Source organism: Python bivittatus, unplaced genomic scaffold (genome assembly GCF_059951505.1).
Source record: "Python bivittatus isolate LINGU-HERP-01145 unplaced genomic scaffold, Pbiv_v1 ctg000700_np1212, whole genome shotgun sequence".
Lineage (NCBI taxonomy): Eukaryota > Metazoa > Chordata > Lepidosauria > Squamata > Pythonidae > Python > Python bivittatus.
Window position 1 is genome coordinate 78,838,575 of NW_028277098.1, and position 20,285 is coordinate 78,858,859.

Genomic DNA, 20,285 nt, shown 5'->3' on the forward strand with positions numbered 1-20,285 from the left:
ATTAATTAATTCTTAAACATGCTTTAAAAACATGGGCTACAGTTAACTGAAACTCAGCTGTAACATTTTGACTCATATTTGGAGAAGACAACCAAAATCTCCCCACACATATAGTTATTGATTTTGCTAAGATGTAATCAGAACTAATTCTCCAAAAAGCAAAATGGGAAGCTTCATCATTTTTAGTATTAGCTATAATTTTAGCCTGCAACAATTTTCAGAGATTTATTTTCCCAATATTAAATTGTACTCTATTTTTGGAATGAGCTGTGAAACATATTGGTTGAGTTTTTATCTACCAGTACAATCTGACTTCAAGCCTTATTTAATTCTCTTTTCCCCCCAAACAATTTAAATAGTGACAACTTATTTCTTACCATCCTCTTCAGTTTGCACAACCAATTCTTCACTCTCCATCTTGCCCTCTGGATTTGAAAGAGCCAACCTCAATCGGATGGTCATGAAGGGTCGCAATCCTCGCAACGTGTAATGTGATGATGTCTGAATTAGTTCCTCTGCTTCATATTTCTGCTGGTTGAATATATACTGGTAATGAACTGTCAAGTTATAGCTGTGGCAACGAGTCACAACATAACCAAAGGGTTCCCATTGCAAAGTCAACTGCCGTGATCGGATGTCTACAACCTCTACGTTCTGGGGACCATGGACTGGATCTGTGGAGCAAAAATACATGTTGCTTTAGTTAATGATAAATGAAACTCAAAGCAGCTGCTGGATTTGCGTGTAGAGACTGTGGACGGAGAAACCTGCAAGCTTCAGCTGGTACATCTACCTGGAACAAGTGGCTTTGATGATGGCAATTCACACCTTTAACACCTCAAAGCTATAACACTGCAAAGTGCTTTACACATGACTGTTTTTGAAGACTGCTAGAAAACTGCATTTGATATAGAATATGAGAGTCCATTTGCTGGTATTCAAGAGCCATTACATAGTAGCAGGCACTGATTTTTGAGTACAATTCAAAATGCCAGTTTTTAAGCTCTTCATGCTTTGGATCCCAGGTATTTTCTATTTCAAAGAGAACTTTATTCCGTTCTAATTGTGGGAAGGGATAATTAGGGTCTTAGAGGTTGAGGAAGTTAGAGGCAGGAATAGCCGCCCCCCCAACCCCAAGGTTTGGCTGGTGCCCATTTTGACGACTTTTTGAAAGACCATGAAAATGGTGTTGTTCTGCAAAGCATTTGATATTTAATTTGTCGCAGTTGGAACTGAGTGTCAGTGGAGGTTACTAATTGTCTTATTTATGTTTGTGATTGTAAACCAAAGCAGCTAATTAGCAAAACAAATGCATACATTTATTTATTTATATGATTTATATAGCCACTCATCTCACACAAGTGACTCTGAGAGGCTTGCAAGATTAAAACAATGCATTTCTTATGTGTAAAGCACTAGTAGTCATGTCTGGAATATAACATTTTTAAAATAAACAAATATTTGCATTTTGAACGGATTGTATGCAACTGTTGTGTAAAATTCAAGCAAATAATTTCATGTCCTGATCTGTATGTTCCTTCCCTGAGGGAACTAAGGGAAAGGTACCACCACAACACACTAGGAGTGACCTGAAAAGAAAGTCATTAAGCCACACCCCTTGGTGGACTACATCTCACATATAAAAACAAAGCCAGCATCCACAGTCCTTCCCCCATGCAAAGCTGTTTATGGAACAAACTTCTGCACAAGGAAAATAAATTCATTAATTGGTAGACTTTGGCTTTATGCTGTTTGTTGCTATTTCTATTTACACAGAAACTCATTTTTCCCCAAAGATCCATTCTTACCAAAGAATCAACATTACCAAATAGCCAAATTACCAATCTCCCACATTCAGAATCTTTCACCACCTTTGCATCCTTGCACTAAAAATTATGCTTCTTCGTTCACTCCTTTTCCTTTTTTAAGGAATGTGGTTTTGCTTACACCAGGTATTCAAAATAAAGAGATATTCTAATCAAATGCTTAGTATTCACTATTTCCATTCATGCTTGGAGCTCCAAATGACCTAATCACTTTTTTTTTAAAAAAAATTCTTATGTCTCATTTCTACCCATCCATCCATGCCATCTAACAGATTGAATTTCCCCAGATCATATTAATTATTGAACATCAGCACTTCAACTATCACTAACTTATAGATTAATATACATCCCCAGCAACCTAAGATCATACCAATTCATATTTTCTGACATGCATTTCACCTCTTTCGTTCACAATTCACCGCCCAGAGTCACTTGGTTGAGATGGGCGGCTATAAAATAAATAAAATAAAATAAATAATTAAACCAACACTTTTATTTCCCTGTAGGTATTCATCAATTCCATTCCGCAAGATTAGACCACCTTCATTCTAATCTGTTACATCTTTTCCCTTTCTCCTTATTTTGCACAACATAGCTACATTTCTTTCACTTCATCCATTAATTCATGTCTTTACCATTTACATTCCATACATCACTGCTGCAAACAGATAAACCCATCCCAGCACTAGTCAATCAAAGTGTTCACATAACATTTTTTTTTAGTAAGACAGAAAAAAATGTGGCCTAGATTAGCAATCTTAGTTTCACCCATGCCACATACAGTGTTCCCCTCTAATGGTCAGGACAGTTCAGGTCAGTTTTGGCACAGCTTGTCTGGTGTGCCAGAAGTGCAAACATAACCCAGTTTTACCCCAAGCATCTCTAAGTCAGCAACCATCTTAAAAGCCAACATACTGTTACTGGCATCCCATCAAGGAGGAGGTACATGCAGTGTGCTGATATACGTTCAGGAAGCAGAACAAAATCTATTTTGTTACTTTGCTCATAAATAAGGAATAGACAAACAACTGCTGCACTGTTTCTATCTACAGAATTGATGTTTTTTTCTTAAAAAAACTGTATAGTCACATTTATTTTAAATGTGTTATTTTCTAAACAAAAGAATGATTCAACAGTCTAAACATGTAAAATTAGTATTTCCCACATGGATGGGAAAACTCTGTTGGTGTGTCCATTTAAAGAAATATGGATGTTACTCTTGATTTTAAGATATATAGCAAAGACCCTTAAAGTTTCATTCTGACTAGATTTGCATCTTGCATTAGTCTGTGGCTTGCCAGACCACAGTTTACTGAATAAACCATAACTGTTTTCTTATACATGCTATGCCATAAATGAAAGTTTACACTCCATAACCCTAGCTTTACAAAATGCATTATGCCCAAATCAAACCAATTTTGTGGGGGAGATGGGTGGGGGAGAAATCCACTGACTAACTAATTAACTAACTAACTAACTAACTAACTAACTAACTAACAGAACTGGTACCAAATTACCAGATATCAGTAATCAAAGTGTAAAACGAGGGCTAGAAATTGATTTCTTATTCTGTGCTAACCAGAAATTGTGACTATTCCAAGTTCGTTTGCCATATGTGCTATAGATAGCCTTAAACTTTAGAGTCATATAGGACTCTAGCTAGAGTCCTTGCTAGAGAAAATAGCAGTGCATTAACCAGGTAGAGCAGCTTAGTATCTTTTCTAAGCTTGTTATGTGGTTGTTAGATGGCCTTCATCCAGTGTAGCACATGTTTTGAAAATCTGTCACCTGCAATGAATCATCCTTCATCACTGAAACTGGTTTAGCCACGCACCCAAGCCTTAAGAATTAAGAATCCTGATCTGTTTGAAATAAGGCTCAACATTTTCAACGTTTCATTCTGAGTATCTGTTCAAATGTAACTAAAGAATATTAAATCCACATGCTTCGGTTAAACTAGTGTAGTTTTCTCATGCAGAGATGAGATAGCTTTTCCAACCCGATGATTCCCATAATACTGCAGAAAGCACAAATGCGTAAGCATGTAAAGCAATTAATCAATGAGGGATTCTTAGCATGAAATTTCTGGAAATAAAAGAAAAGGGTGAGTGCAAAGGTCAATCTTTTTCTCCCAGCTGACATAAGTTACTTCCTATCTCATCATTTTATTTATTGCTGATGTTACATGGATTTACAGAGTATGAACAATTAATATTTTGGCAAGTATTAGGAAATTAAAAGTATATATTTTTTTGTATAAGAATAACATCTTGGAGAATGAAAAACAGGGACAGAAAACCTATTTCACCCCTCAATGTCATAGCCCAGGGGGACAGTTTAGTCTATGTCATTCTCTTCTGGAACAGGATTCAACAACTCTGGCTAGGTTATCTGGATAAAATATGCTTGGTACCATGGCATTTCTAATGTATAACTGAGTAGGCCCACCAGGAACTCATCAAATGTGTGCTGATGATTTTTTTTGCTTCCAGATACTGTGGCAATGACCCTTGTAGACGGGGAGCTGACTAGTGAGTAACAGAAAGCAAACTCTGGACTCTCCAAAGATGTAGAGAATCTACTGAAGTTTCTTCTCCCCAGTCCCTTGAGCATTTAGGGACAGAGGCTGAAAACAAAAGGAAACTTTTTAGAGCCTCAGCAGTCCAAATCTAGAACTCAAAGTAACATTCAAAATAAAATATCTAATCAAGGAAATGAACTCTTCTGGTAGTGGCAGTTTGAGCCTTCTTCTTCTGTTCTCACATCAACAGTCTCAATAAGCCTTCCAGCCTCAGCTGTGAGCATATAAGAGTCCATTTCTGTGAGATGGGCGGCTGTATAAATGTGATAGATAGATAAACAAACAAACTCCCTACTGATGGAGTCTCTGGCCCCTTTCCTTCCCTCTGGGGAAGGCTTTCCAGCTTGAGGAACCAGCTCCCTTCTCTGGCTGGACAATGAGTTACATCAAGGCCAGGCAGTATAGAAAGGTGAGGGAGTCTGTTTATACAGGCCTGATAAGGGTAATCCAGCAGGTGCTTTCTCTGCAGGCTTTGCTTTGTTGTCCACTGCATTCGCCTCTCCCTCAACCTTCTTCTCTAACTCTCATACTTCTCTTTTACTGGAGCAGCCTTTATGCTCAGCAGGCACAGAGTCTGTAAACACACTTATTCTGTTGCTGTGATTTACTCAAAAGGAGGCTGGTGTTTTTCTTTCATCACAGATACCACAATATATTTATTGTACAAACCTGAGCTATGGCATAAAGTAAAAACTCCCAACTCCCTCAGTTCATGCTTGACTCTTGGTGACTACATGGATACATGTAATTTTTTGGCAGTAATGCAGAAGTTTGCCATTGCCTTCTTCTGGACTTTTGGTTTTTTGTTTTTTACTTCCTTGTGTAACCTGCAGATTTTCTGATGGTCTCCTATTTCAAGTACTAAGTAGGTCCAATCCTACTTTGCTTCCAGGATTAGTCAAGATCTGGTAGGTGTTGTCATGCGCAGTACGAGTTACCCATTGCTTAGTCTGATATTCATTTAATTGACTTATGTATCACTGTAATCGTAGTTGACTCTGGGTCTCTTACTAAGAATCTGTATTAAGGTTAAAAAATATACAACAATATCTATAACAACAAAATTCCTCAACACTGAGGAATAACTCATGCATATATACATTCACCTTCCTGTACAAAACAAGGACAGCCTAGAGTAAATCAAATTAACCAAACTATAACCAAATCAAGATGGAATCAAAGCTTGGCCAAATCTCTTCAGAAATAACTCTGTTTTGACCAGTTTCTGGAAGACAAGGGTGAGAGCCAACCCTATGTCCACTGAGAAGCCATTCCACAGCCCTGTCATTTCCCTAAAAGGCGGACACTGCTAAAAGTTTTTCCTGGGGAGACTGAACTGGCCAGGCCAACTTCAATAGGAGAATGTGGTCCTGAATTAAATTAATTCATTGGAGTTTAATTAAGGATTAACAATTCCATTTATAAACCATTCCAGAGAAACAACTTCCCCCCACATGACGCAGGGGCCAATTTTATAAGGGAGCCATCACATGGCGATTTTTGCTTGACTCTATCTTATTGGGCTGAAATGGGTACAGGGAGGGGGAAAAAACTTCTTAAGGTTCCATGATTATGAATAGTCTGAATGAATTAATACAATACTTGTATTTGTTAATGTAATAATGTTGCAAATTCCAAAGCTAAGATTGGCTGCACTAACATTGTGTGTGCAGATGCAAACATGTCACCTTAAACTATACAATCACATGAAACCCTCTGAGGCCATGGAACAGTTTTGTTTAGCATCCTGAGTTCACATAACTGGCAAAATATCTATATCCATATGTCAAGACATCCTATGTTTCAACCTAACAAGGTAGATAAACAATATTTCTTCTTTTAATAATATTGTACATTGATCCAAGAGATGAAAGATTGGAAAGATCTTCTTAAAAGTTGTTTTCTTTCTTTCGTAACAATGATTATGTAATTGACTGGTGGGAAACTGAATTTAACTGTGTGTGCATCGGTGCCATCAGTCGGGTCATAACAAATGGGCTTTGAGGGACTCAACGCAATATGCCCATCTTTTAGCTAGTGATGTTTCATTAATGACAGGAACAGTTTCTTGCAATTAGGCCCTTGCAGCAAGTAGTTAACCTAAAGGGCCATACCTGATTGTTTCTATTTAGCTTTCATGCTCAGCTGAAGCCTCCCATTTTCAAACCCAGCAATCTGATAGAAGCTGTCTCTTCCCTCCCTATCTGCTTACAGTGGGAGGCAGATAACTCTTACTAACAAGAACCTAAATCAAAATTCTCAGTTGCATAGCTTCCTATAAGCCAGCAATCACAGAAGTGTAAAGAAAATCACCAGTCAAAAAGGAATGGCAGAAAAAAATGGAATAATACAAAATGAGATGCTTTCACTGTAGGAGACCGATACAGCATGTTTCTGTGAGAGAGTAAGGTTCTGGATACAAAAAGAAATTGTGGCCTTCCAATGCAACTCTCTGTATGTATATGAAGAAATCTCCAAGGATGCTAAATTGAAGCTGAGCTGCTGCTTCCCTGATCTCTGTTGGGAATCAATTTCTCAGCTAGTTTATCTTTATAGCAGGAGGAGACAGTCTTTGACCCTGTTGGACTGCAGCTCCTATCATCCCTCACTTTTGGGTATGTTGGTTAGGGATTGTGGGACTTCAACATAGGAGTTCAACAACATCAGGAGCAGACTTTTTAAAAGTTTGCATGCATGAAAAACAGTAAGAATCACTACTTACATTAATCAGCCCCCCATTACAGGTAGCCCTTGCTTACCAATGGTAACTGGGACTGGGAACTCTGTTGCTAAGCAATGCAGTTGTAAGGTGTGATGTCATGTGACCACACTGATTTACCACAGCAATTCTGGCAGTCTCAGTTGCTGTCGTTACGTGAATCCTGAGTGGTCACAGTATCCCTGAGTCACATGATTGCCATTTGCAGCCTCCAGCTAGCTTCCCCTATTGACTTTGCTTGTCAGAAGCCGGCAGTGAAGGTCACCTATGGTGGTCACATGTCTGCAGGACGTTGTGATGTCTTAATTGCAAGCCAGTCACTGAGCACCCAAATCACAATCATGTGACTGTGGGGACACTGAGATGGCCGCAACTACAAGGATAAGTCATAAGTACCTCTTGTTTAGCACTGTTGTAACCTTGAACGGTCACTGAACAAGTGAATGTTAAATGAGGACTACCTGTAATTTTCTTCACCATACCATTTTTTCCCCAATAAATAGAATAGCTGAGACTCCCTCAATCTGCCACCCTGAAAAGTCATTGAGGTTGATACTCCTAGAATTCCAAGCCAGGTTGGCCAAAGTTGATATATTATTAATTCTTCTTCTGCCCACTAGGAACAGGAAAAGAATCTGTCAGTGGTTTTCTTTTTCTTTCAGTCAGAATAATGTGATCTGCCAAATGGAATTTGACCTGTTTCCACTATTGGTTAGTGTTTACCTTAATATTTCTTGGATCAACATTTTTGGTGCAGAAATTGTTCACAAAAATATATCATGCTTACCCAATATGAAGATAATGTACTTTCCCAATATAATTATCTAGAAATAGAGGGCGGGAATTGTTTTATATTTGCTGAAAATATCTTGATAAAGGAAGACACTGCTCAAAGTAAATACATGGGCAGAAAGAGTATTCCACTCCTTCATGACAGAAAATGGCTGAAATGAAGGCAGGAAAGCAGCAGCAGCAACCACTAGGAGGAAGAATCCTGTACTTTTTTGCTGAGAATACCTTAATAATACAAGACGCTATTGAAAAAGTGAATGAGTGGGGAGTCAAAATAATAAAAGCAGACTGGACAGTGTTGAGCTTCAGGGTTTAGTAACCATGGTCTAGACAGCAGATTTCCTGATGTTTTTTTTTTGCTGGCCACTGTGGCTGGCATCTTCAGAAGCCAGGCTCATGGTCACTAAACCCTGAAACTCAATACTGCCCAATAGATACTGGACGTGAAGCCTATATCAATAAAAGCAAGTGTCTGCAAGAGAAGCAGGAGAGAAAGAGAAACTGTGGCTGTTTCTTCAAAGGATGTTAGCCTTGCCCTTTTCCTGTCACCATCAACACATAGGCAGTGAGTATCTTTGGTGGAGAGTCACTCTGTCCACGTATATGGAGCAGCTCTCCACTGCAGACAGTTACTCTTTGTATGTGGAGGGGAATAAGAAGAAGAAAATAGGTTCTCGCAAACCAAGCAGTAGCATAGGTTCTAAGCATAGTAACCTGGGAGTAACAGCCATTGATTCAACAGTACATACCACAAAGCATACATCCATGACCCCACATTTCTGCAGTCTGTTTTTGTGTGAATGATTTGTGTTGGTGTCTGTACATGAAAAAGTGGTTTGAGTATGAGAGAATTGTTTATATGTATACACATATGGGAATTCAATTCCTTATACATGTAATTCATGTTATCAATTCAATTTCTTTTCTGACAATTGGGCAATGTAGAGGACTTGTGTGTTTTTTATAACCATTTTGTGGTCTAATATTTCTCCCCCTGCTTCTCCCCCAGAAGTGTTATCTTAAATTCAGGATCTTCCTTTAGGGTAAATTCAGTATATATGCCAATATAATGGAACAACTGCATTATTTATTTATGCATGCCTGCAATATATCCATCCCTTCAGTCCTGGTAGAATCTAGGTATTTTACAGATATTTCTTTCTGTGCATGACTATATGCCATATTGATATGTACTGGATTGAGATTAATTCCCAGTTGCTCTCAAATTGTCATATACCATTTATCCTTCTGCAAGCTGAGCACAAAATTCTGGCTTTGAGTGTTGCATCAGGGACCATGCTTCATGAAGTAGCTAGAGCCCAGATAAAGAAGCAGGTTCAGCTAGGACAAAAACTAAATGTCATTGTGTATTATTCAAATTTCACTAAATCATAGAGTCAGCTAACACCCTGCTTAATGCAGGAATCCAGATCAAAGCATACCTGACAGGTGGCTGTCTAGCCTCCACTTGAACACATCCAACTGAAGGGGATCCTACTTCCAGCAGAGTAATGAGTTCCAATATTGAATTTTATTTACTATAATTAATGTGACTTCTTTCTGTATATTTAATAATTTTGTCCTTCTGTCCCTTTAATAAGACAACTAAATGGTAACTTTTAGGAAAGCTCTGGAGTCCACATCAGGGCTTTGGGGGGTTCACATATGGGCCTGAGGCCTCAGGTTGTGCACTGTGGTTCTAAAAGTTCATGTGAAATTTATTTACATCCATGGTTCCTTTTCTAATGAAAGCTTGCTTCTGTGTTACCCTTTGCTTCTTCCATATACATTTGGGGCTGATTTCTTTGGGTTCTTGTTACGGAGGGTGTTCAGAAGCTTCTTTTCAGTTTGTGATGATTTTGGAAAACTCTTGAACACTTTTATATCATTTTAATTTTCATCTGCTCTATATCAGCTTATCGTTGTGCATTTCCTTCCACAAGGCAGGCTATTTGTCCCACATTTGCTTTGTTGAGAGTCTATCACCATTCTGTGATTCTTTCCTAGGCTGAAAGTCTCTGGAAATTTTCCCTCAGGAAGGGAAAAAGCCAGCTATGCTTCCAGTCACTGCTGAGAAAAACAACTCCTTTTCATACTTTTCTCCTCAAAGCAATATACATAGCTGATAAGGTATAGCATAACTAAACTCTGTAGCCAAGTGGAAGAATTACCTTAGGTTGTCTCCAAGTAAGTAGCACACTTCCAACACACTAATTTTTTTAAGGGGAAGGAATGATTTGAAAGACAAAAGAAAGCAGAAGAAAATTAATACAAAATAACATCTAGCCAGCCTAGATTAAGGAACAAAATTTCTAACACTCATACCAGATTACATGGATCTCCAAGACTTATAGATGAAAACTAAACCAATCAGAAATGATTACCTGTTATCTTGCTGTCAGAAGAATGAATTATTGATCACTTAAAGAATCCTTTGTGATGACAATATGTAATTGTAGGTAAGAATTCTACACAGAATGCTTTTGGAGTCAAGCAGTTATGGAATATTATCACTATGATTAACTAAGGAAGAAAGGTGAGGAGTGAAGGCCACTCTATCTAGACTAGACAAATTAACCTATTATCATCCTCTTTGTAATTTCAGGGCAAATAGTTGGATTGTAAATGTAATCAGTTTCATCGTTGTTTCCATATAAAATGCTCAAGTGGGTCAGGGCTATTTTGCATCATAGACAGGATAAACATTTTGGATGTCAGTGAATTATTTATACATGATGTCAAATGCTCAGATGACAGCTGAAACAAACAAAGACCCTGAAATTTAAATATCACAGTGGTGGTGTCACACTGCATAAAATAATGCTGGGCTAATTTGCATGCTAACACTTGGCACGGTTTTGTAGCAGCACATTATCTGTAGAATTAGCAGATTTTTCTTCCATAGTGTAGTTTCTAATTGTGCCTCCTAACTACCTTATAATTAATCTTTAAATAAATTAAGACAATCTTAAGCTAAAAAATGCTGGTTTTCTTACTTGTGGTTTGAATGCAATTCTTTGAAGATATCTGGCATTTTGATTTTTGAACAATAACCTCAAAAGTTTGACAACCATTTACTTAACTATAACATATCATTGTTTACAAATATAATCCCTTGATATGACAGTTTCCTATATTGTCCAACAAAATGGTGGTGACTGTAATTTATCACATTTTTGCAGCTAACTGCAAAATCCAAGGGAGAAGGGATGGCACCTTGGAAACTACTCAGATTTCCTTTTCTAACATCTCCCCATGCTGATCACTTCTTTCCATAGTTCTACAGCTAAACAGCATATTCTAGAGCCTCATGCAACTCTCAAAATCTTGGATGTGGTCTACAAATCCTTCAAAAATTTGCAACAATTTACACTTTTTAATGCTACATAAAGGGAAATTATAAAATATAGAAATGCTGATTTTCATGTGGTTAATTTGCAAATTAAGGCAGAAGCCAGATGGAATGATCTAAGTGAATGGAAAAATAACATGGAGCACAAAGAAGAACCTATCTATGTAACTATGTAAAGACCTTGCTTTTAAAGAAATAAAATTAAATTAAAACTAAAAATTTAAGCTCATTTTTCCTTTTGCTCATTCCCCACTTGTTCTTTGAGGAGATAACTCCTTTTCATAGTGGGATCAATGAACTGAAGTTGTATAATAGATTCTATCAAATCCAAGAACTATAAACACCCTGATAATGAAAGCAGAACAGATTTTTAAGATTCTCAGAAGTGCTGAAAGAATTGAACAGACAAGAGACTCAGACCACAGCTGTATTCTTACTTCAAGGTGAGAATATTAAACATGTTTAAATGGTTTGTGCTTAAAAGGAATCTGACTTGAGCTAAAAGGAACAAAAACTATTTAGAAAAATGATCATACAGAAACTGATCTTTGGGGCAGAAAAGGAACAATGAAAGCCCAATATTTTTAAGCTTCTACTATTCACACCAGTTTATTACATGATTTTCAGTCCTCCTTTCTGAATTTAAGGAGTGGAACAAAATTGGTCAGAAATTCTTTGTGAGAACAGTATAATTTCTATTTTTTCATAGACAATTGTTGCCATGTAGCAATATAATACAACATTTTCATGGAAATATCTTCTGGTGCTCCAATTATGTGGATTTTGGGTTAACACAGAATTCAGGCAGGCAGGAAACCCCTTTCCATTGTGAATTATAGCTATTCAAAGCTTGCATTTATTCAGGCCCCTTTTCGCAAACATATTTCAGTCCTAATACTTTTCTGTATTCACCTGAAAGGATTTTACATAGCCAGGGTCTGGAATGCTACCTTCTTTATAATTTATAGTTGCTACATTTCAGATCACAAAATTATTTTCCTTGGCAGTTCAACTTGAGTATAAATGTTGGTTATTTCATTTATTATATATGGATGAAGTCATTTGTTTGCAGCATTGTTTAAACCAGTCTTCCCCATCCCAATTTCCAGAAGTTCCAGAATTTCCAGCCAGTGTGGAATTGATATTAGCTAGAAATTCTGGGAATTGTATTGCAACACAACTGATGAGTCGGGCAATGCTGATCTAAATAATAGTTATAATTGTTGGCTTCTCTTTAGTCAATATTCAAGCAGAACATTCTACTTGCCATAAATAGCCATCTTGGGAATGGTTTTATTCAGCTTTCTGCACTGACCAGAGGATTAGACTTTGAAGCCTATAGCCACTCTCATGTCAATGTTTGTTTGATTTTTCACTCTGCTTACTGCATGCTAGTTTAAGGCTGGAGTATGTTACAATTGCCATAGGAATGGCATCTAAGTAAAGGACTTCCTTCTGATATCTTGGATAAATATTTGTACATATGACTATAAATACAGAGCTATACATGATGTGTATATATTTGGATACTTTTGATCTGAGCCTGGAGATTTAAACTCAAAGTAAATATCACTTTATCATACATCTATGAATCTCAAGTTTCAATTCTCCTCCTGCACCCCACTCTTTACAAATTCCTGGCGGGACAAGAGTAGTTCTGCCTTTTTCTTTTCTTTTCTCCTTTCTTGCATGTAGCTCATGCATGACTTTGTTGCACTGAACATGGTCTCTACAGTAGGGCCAAAAAGCATTCCCATTTTGTGTTAGAATCACCATCCATTTTAGCAGTACTGTCCTATTGGCCTGAGCGCTAATCTAATCTAACAGAGCTATGAGAGACTTTCAGAAATTAGATAATGAAAACAATTATTTTACATCACTGAACTGAAATGATAATTTGATGAGTTGAATCCATTTTCCTTATCAGACAGATAACCTGAATAATTTCAATGATTTAAATTGGATTTGAGCGGATTGATATCCTTCTGTGTAAGGTATAGTATGGAAATGAATAATATGTCAAATATAAGGATTTGTTTTTCATTCAGTTAATGATGTTTGTTAAAAAAAAAAAAAAGACTAAAAACAATTATACATTTTGAACGAATGGCCATATAAAATAATGGCCTTTGTTCAGCACAGCCAGAACAAAGAATTAAAATGGAAGTGAAGTCTCAAAAACTGAACATGTACACACACATACACCCAGATGACAGTTCAACAGTCTTAAAATGTCCATCCACGTATACATCTACTGTGTGTTCTTGATTAAGGGCTATGCCAGCCAATACAGAATAAGGAAAAGAATAAGGAAAGTGTACAAGTAGGATAAGCAAGGATACAGATAAACATGCAGAAGAACTTAAAAGAGTAACTCAGCCAAACTTCCCAGGTTAAATTATGATCTCTCAGCCTACAGAAGGGCAAATCATATTTTAATTCCCCACTTGGTAGGGAGGAAAAAATAAAACAAAAACTAGGAACAATTTCTTTCTTCCTTAATTCTACTGACTAATTACTTCCTTCCATTTTTAATTTTTTTTTTTATCAAATCCCATAAACTACAAAATCCCTATTTTGGGGGCTGTCTGTCCTTCTGAGTAAAACATAGAAATGCAACCCTCTCCCTAGAAAACCTGTTCTTTTCTTCATAAAGACCAAGAGCAGAACCAGAAATTTATGCAGAACATTTCTTCTCTTTGGTCATCTGGTTCTGTCTCTGGAAGAGCTGAACTTAGAGTTTTCTGTGTATTAGCTTGAGAGAGTACAGTTCATCTATCCTTTTCAACTGTTCTCCTGATGTCCCGTAAAAGCTTGGAATCCAGCACTAATGATGCTGAGCAAATAATGCCAAATCTTCTGGCTTTTTCCTGGGACTGCTTTTTACAATTCTGGTTGTGTGTTGCTCTACATAGGGTGCACACACACACACACACACACACACAATCCTTTATGGGTGCAATCCATGTAAATATATTTTGTCCAGTTACAGTCTTATTACATAAAAGTTTAAAAATAGTCAATAGTCCATCTTTATGATATCTGACACTGAACAAAAAGTATCATTAAAAATAAAGTAGCAACAATGAAAGACAATTAAAAGTATCCATCATGCATTTGCAAAATTATGTCAACATTAAGAATGAAGTATGCATTATTAATTATTCTAAGAATTAATTATAAAGGAGTGAAAAATAAGTGGAAATGGAGCTGTGACATATTTACAAAGGAAAAGGAAGAGATGTTATTAGTCTGCCTTTTTAAAAGATCCTTTTCAAAACTCAGATGGGTGCAGTCAGTAGATTTGATTTGATCCAAATCTAACCTCTACACTGTGAAAAAATGAAATCCCTCCCTCTGTCATGCAAGTACATAATTAGGCTTTGGAACGAAGGCTGTAGAAACATTTGCTTAAGTAGAGACGCTTTTTCATAATTGCTATTGTCTTGAATTATACAGGGGAAAAAACAACAACAAAAAGGCAAAGGATTGCTTCAGTTGATAAGCATTTCTCTTTCACAGTTACGTTTTTGTTCTCTGTTGTGCAATCTGCATGGACAAAATACTGGCTTTTCTGTCAGTCTAATTCACAGTAAACACAAATTAAAATAAAGTACTTTCCCCTCCAGTTCCTGCCAGGATAGTGCTGCAGATGTAGCTTGATCAGTGTTGTCATGGCTGAAAAGACTGTTTCTTTCTCATACCCAAATTCACCCACAATGAAGCTGATCAAAGGAGTACCAGCTACAGTAATTTTAGGGAATGGACCCTTTGTTTATCACTGCAATATTTTATTTTTCTGTTTTCACATACGAGATGGCAAGAAATCTGGCTTAGCTAACAAACTTATATTATATTCAACAACAACAACAACTATTCGGGGTGCCTAAAATATGCATATCCATGGCACTGGAATATGGTATTTATTTATTTATTTGTCACATTTATATGGCCACCTATCTCACACAAAGCGACTCTAGGTGGCGTGCAACAATTAAATAAAACAGCAAATATATATATATAAAAAACAATCATTATAAAAGGATAAAAAGTAATTATTAAAATAAAAAAATATCAAAAAATTTTAAATATACAAACCCCATGGAGAGGGCAGAATATCAATCATAGTGAAGCCATCTGAGAACGGTTCCAGTTCCCAAAGACCCCCAGGGAACAGGAACTGCATTCCTAGATTTCTGTTTATAGTGTATATTTAAAATGTAGGTGTACATTAGCAGTGAACTGGTCCTTGCAAAAAAAAAAAGAGAGAGAGAGAGAGAGGCAAACAAATGTCTATATTATGGCCACCGAGGGTGTACAAACTAGCATTCTACAATCAAGACACATATTAGGATCAGAAAGAGAAAATTTATACTTGCCATGTCTATACTTCTGGAGTTTCAGTCATCTTTTACTCTACTGAGTTTGCTTTAAGTGGAGCAGATTGTTTTCTTAATTTTCATGAAATATATTACTACCTAGTCATATAAAACAAATGTGCACAAATAATGTTTTTTAAGGACCTATACTTACAAGAACGCAGTGATCCAGAACACAATTCTGGATTCTTAACTTTAATGCTTATCAACTGATTAAAAAGAATTATATGGATCATTACTAGTAACAATTAAGCAAGGGATGTATGTTCATATTATTTTTATCTTCTTAATTTCCATTTATGGAAGCTGAGGACAAGAATCTGTTTGTCATTACATCAGCAATTTTCCACTGATGAATACTGGCACAGTGATAGCTTGCAAGGACCAAAAATACCACAGTCCTGGAGAAAATGTTATGATTATGTCAAATAGCTAATGTTAATAAGAAAACAAGATCCCTCTTATATGTATTACTTATGGGAGCCCTTTATCACAAATATAAACCCTTCCAATGAAAGAACAAAGCCAATTATTATACTGTTAATTAATTAACAAATAGGTCATGATCTTACTGAACTACTTACTATAAAAGGTTATTTCTCTGTGGAGTGTACTTCTTCCCACAGTAACTTATACATTATTCTGAAACATTAGTGCTAATGTTTTTCCACATTGTTTTTTCCACTTTGTGTTTCTATAACATTTTTTCTTGAGTCTTCAAAGTATTTTATTTTATTTATTTTATTTATATATCAAATTTGTCACTGCCTATCTCATTGAAAAGCAACTCTGGGAGATAAAATCAATTAAAATACAATATAAAAGCAATTTTTAAAATAATAAATAATTCCAAGAATGATGGAATTGGTGAATAACCAACCTAGCCATCCCCAGGATTGATTAAAACTCTTATTGCTCCATGCATGTTGGCAAAGCCAGGTCTTAAGCTCTTTCCAGAAAACTGGGAGGGTAGGGGCCTGCTGCACTTCTGGGGGGAGAATATTCCAAAGGGTGGGGGCAATAGCAGGGAAGGTTCTCCTCCTGGGCCCACCAGCTGACATTCTCTCCCTGCAGGCTCCACAACATGCCTTCTCTGCCTGACCGGGTGGGATGGGTTGATGTAATGGGGGTGAGATGGTCCCTCAGGTAACCTGGACCCATGCCAAAGTATGTCACAAGCTTTATCACAGTAATAATTTATAGCAACCTTTTCAAAACCAGTGACTTCCAGGTGTGCTGAACTTTCAGTCCCATAACTCTTAGCCAGTTTGACCAGTGATCATGCTAGCTGGGAATTATTGGAGTCCAACATATCTGGAGGGCACTGGACAGAGGAAGACTTATAAAACTTTGTTAAAGCCAGATTATATTATTATCCCTATATTGCACACAGGGGTGAAAGAAGTATTGAGGTTAATAAGGATGAATAAATGTATCGAGTTTAATATTGCTCAGTGCCTCATTTTTTTCCAAATTTAAATTGGAAAGATGCTTTCCAGCATCTTTGGGGAGTACTTCTCTTCCTCTTCCCCAATACATACATACATACATACATACATACATACATACATACATACATGTCTCCTTTGAGTGCTGACTCATAATTATATATCATATTGGTTTACTCTTTCATTTATTTTTGTCTATGTCTTGGATGCACATTGTTTTATATCTTTCCAAGTTGGAAGACTGAAAAAATATGCACACACTCTCATCGACCTGAGCATCATAAGCCAAGCAAGAGTGGGGGTTACAAGTGGGGGTTACACTGGAAGCCAGAGTTTCTCAAAGTAGGAATGCCAATTGCAGCCAACATCCAACTGCCACCTAGCCTGAGAAACACAAGGCTAAACTGTTTGCTAAGCTGTGGAAAAGGCAGGAAGTACTGAATTTAAACCATAATGGGCATAAGAAGGGATTATACTTTCATGTTGCCAAAGGGCAATCAACTACTTTAAGAGGTTTCATCCTGATTGGCTGATTATGTGCCATCAAGGCATTGTCAACTTGTAGTAGCCCATAGATAGATTTTCTCCATGATGATCTGTCCGTAACCTCATCCTTCAGGTCTTCAGTGTGGTACCCATTGCCATTGTAACTTGTCATCCTCTTCTTTTTACTGCTGGTCATCCTCTTCTCTTTCCTTCCACCTTTCATAGCATTACAGCCTTCTCCAGAAAGTTATGTCTTCACATAATGTGTCCAAAATAGGAAGTTTAAGCCTGATCATTTGTGCCTCAAGTGAGAACTCTGGCTTGATTTGTTTGACGATCCATTTGTTTTCTTGGCTGTCCACAGTATTCTTAAGAATCTTCTCCAAGACCAAGGTTCAAACGTGTGAATATTCTTCCTGTTCTGATCCTTCAAAGTCCAAGTTTCATTTCCATAGAGTGTCATGGGAAATACTATGGCTTGCATGATTCTTTGTAGATATAGAGACATCAAGACATTTGAATAACTTCCAAAGTCTTCATGACTGCTCTACCAAGTGCTAGTCTGTGGCGTATTTTTTGACTGCTTGTTCCTTTACTGTTGATGGTTAACCCTAAAAGACAGAAGCTAATGTGTTGTAAAAGATATCCATCCCCATACATGTGAGCTGCATTCACTACCAAACTTATGAGATGCTCCCCACCTTCTTACAAGTGCCCTTGTAAGAAAACATTCACAGAAAGCTGAATTGACCCTCAGTGGTGACAGGGAGAAGAATCAGTCAGGGTCTTATGGCCCAGTAAACCAAATTGTTTCTAGTCACTGACTGTATCTCAGAGATAGTATGGCTAGCATGCTGACCTAGTAGGAAGGGATAAATAATGGATGGGTTTATCTAAACCATTCCAATGTCATGATGTAATGTTCATTGTCTCTGCCTTTTTGTCTTCCCTTTGCAACGTCATAGGCCAAAGGTATATCAGCTACAGTTTTGCCTATGCTCAGGGCTGCTCAGCAAAGTGCCAATGCTTTGCTTGACACCCAGTATATACTCTGTTATTGTTTGCAGGCTAATAACATTATGATGTATCTTCAAAATGATCAGGTTGCTTCAGATGACTCAAGTTTTGCCCACAACACTATCTATCACTTCAATATCTTCATTATCAATTCTAAGGTTGGTTGTTCTACCTTAGTTTGGACTTCTTTATATTTAAATTTAGTTCAATTTTTTTCACTGTATTCCTTGAGTTTTATTACTACACCTTGCAAATCCTTTGCATTTTTGGCTGTCAGGGTAGTATCATCAGCATAATGCAGGTTATTGATTCTTATTCCTCCAAGCTTCATCCTAGTATGCTATAAAGATTTCTATTCAACTATGCCAATGTGGAATGTCTGAATAGTTTCTGCCAAGTTCAAATCAGGGAACCTGACAGTGCATTTCTATATTGAGTGAGTCAATAGAAAAATCTGGTTGTATCACCTGTTTGTGTATAAAGATATAATGTGTGGAAATGAAATATGTATAGATCCATTTGAAACACTGAATGCAAAGGCTCATTTGATAAATAATAAGGTTACTGAATGTTGAAGATTCGAATGTGGAAGAAAAGAACCAGCTCTGATCGACCTCCTCAAAATACTTCTGTAGATTGATTTGGCTCTTTTTGAATTGTTTTCTTGATCTTAAATACTTATCAATCATCTGCTATGCAAAGCATCGTCAGGTGGTACACAACATTAATAATTCAGTAAAACATTACCCAATATTTAAAGAACAATCAAATGTGAATCATAAAATATTAACACCACTGTCAAGTGCTCTTAATGGTGTACCAAATGCTAAAGTGAATAGACGTGTTTTCAACATGAGCATGAATTGTAACAGTATTGTCACATACTTTAATTCCAGGTGCAGATGTTCCAGAAGTTGGTTGCCCTAGAAGGAAATGATCTTTTTCTGTTTGATACCAAATTTTCCTTCAGTGATGACTGCAGTTGCTGGGTAGATCTATACTTTGTCCCAGTTATTTGAGATTTAATACCAGAATGACCTGGTAGCAGATGACTAGCCCATGCAGTTCTTTTAGCCATGACATTATCTGGAAGAGGTTAAATACTCAATGAAATAATGTTCCTACAGCATTTTGCATTAGCTGGAACTTGCAGCCTAAGCACAAGAGAATCCCCACAATGATTGCTTTTTGTTACAGGTAGATAAATAACTGAAATGGTAGATAGCTTTTGTCTTTTAGCACCAACTATCAACAATAAGGAACCAGCAATTAAGAAATGCACTGTAAACTAGCACTTGATAGGGTAGCATTGAAGGCCTTGGAAAAGATATTCAGATGCTATGACATACCCATACCTACATGATCAGAATTGTGCAGGCAATGGTTTTCCATGTGACACTGCATGGAAGCAAAAGGTGGACTTTAAAGAAGTGAGGTACAGTATCAATGCTTTTCAATTTTGGTGTTGGAGAAGACTCCTGAGTATACCACAGATAGCCAAGAAAACAAACAAATAGATCAAAGAACAACTTAATCCAGAATTCTCATTCGAGGCACAAATGACCAGACTCAAAGTATCATATTTTGGATACATTATGTGAAGACCCAGCTCCATTGAAAAATCTACAATCCTGGGAAAAATGGAAGAAAAGAGAAAAAAAGGACAAGCAGCAACAAGATGGGTG

At 37.0% G+C, this 20,285-nt stretch overlaps 1 protein-coding gene across 1 annotated transcript in view; it reads right to left on the reverse strand.

The window, feature by feature from the left end:
- PTPRT (protein tyrosine phosphatase receptor type T) overlaps positions 1-20,285 on the reverse strand; it is a 678,601-nt gene that overhangs the window by 198,089 nt on the left and 460,227 nt on the right. The window contains exon 8 of the mRNA XM_088154570.1: positions 378-674. Within this exon, the coding sequence (XP_088010696.1) occupies positions 378-674 (297 nt within the window). The remainder of the gene's footprint in view (positions 1-377; positions 675-20,285) is intronic.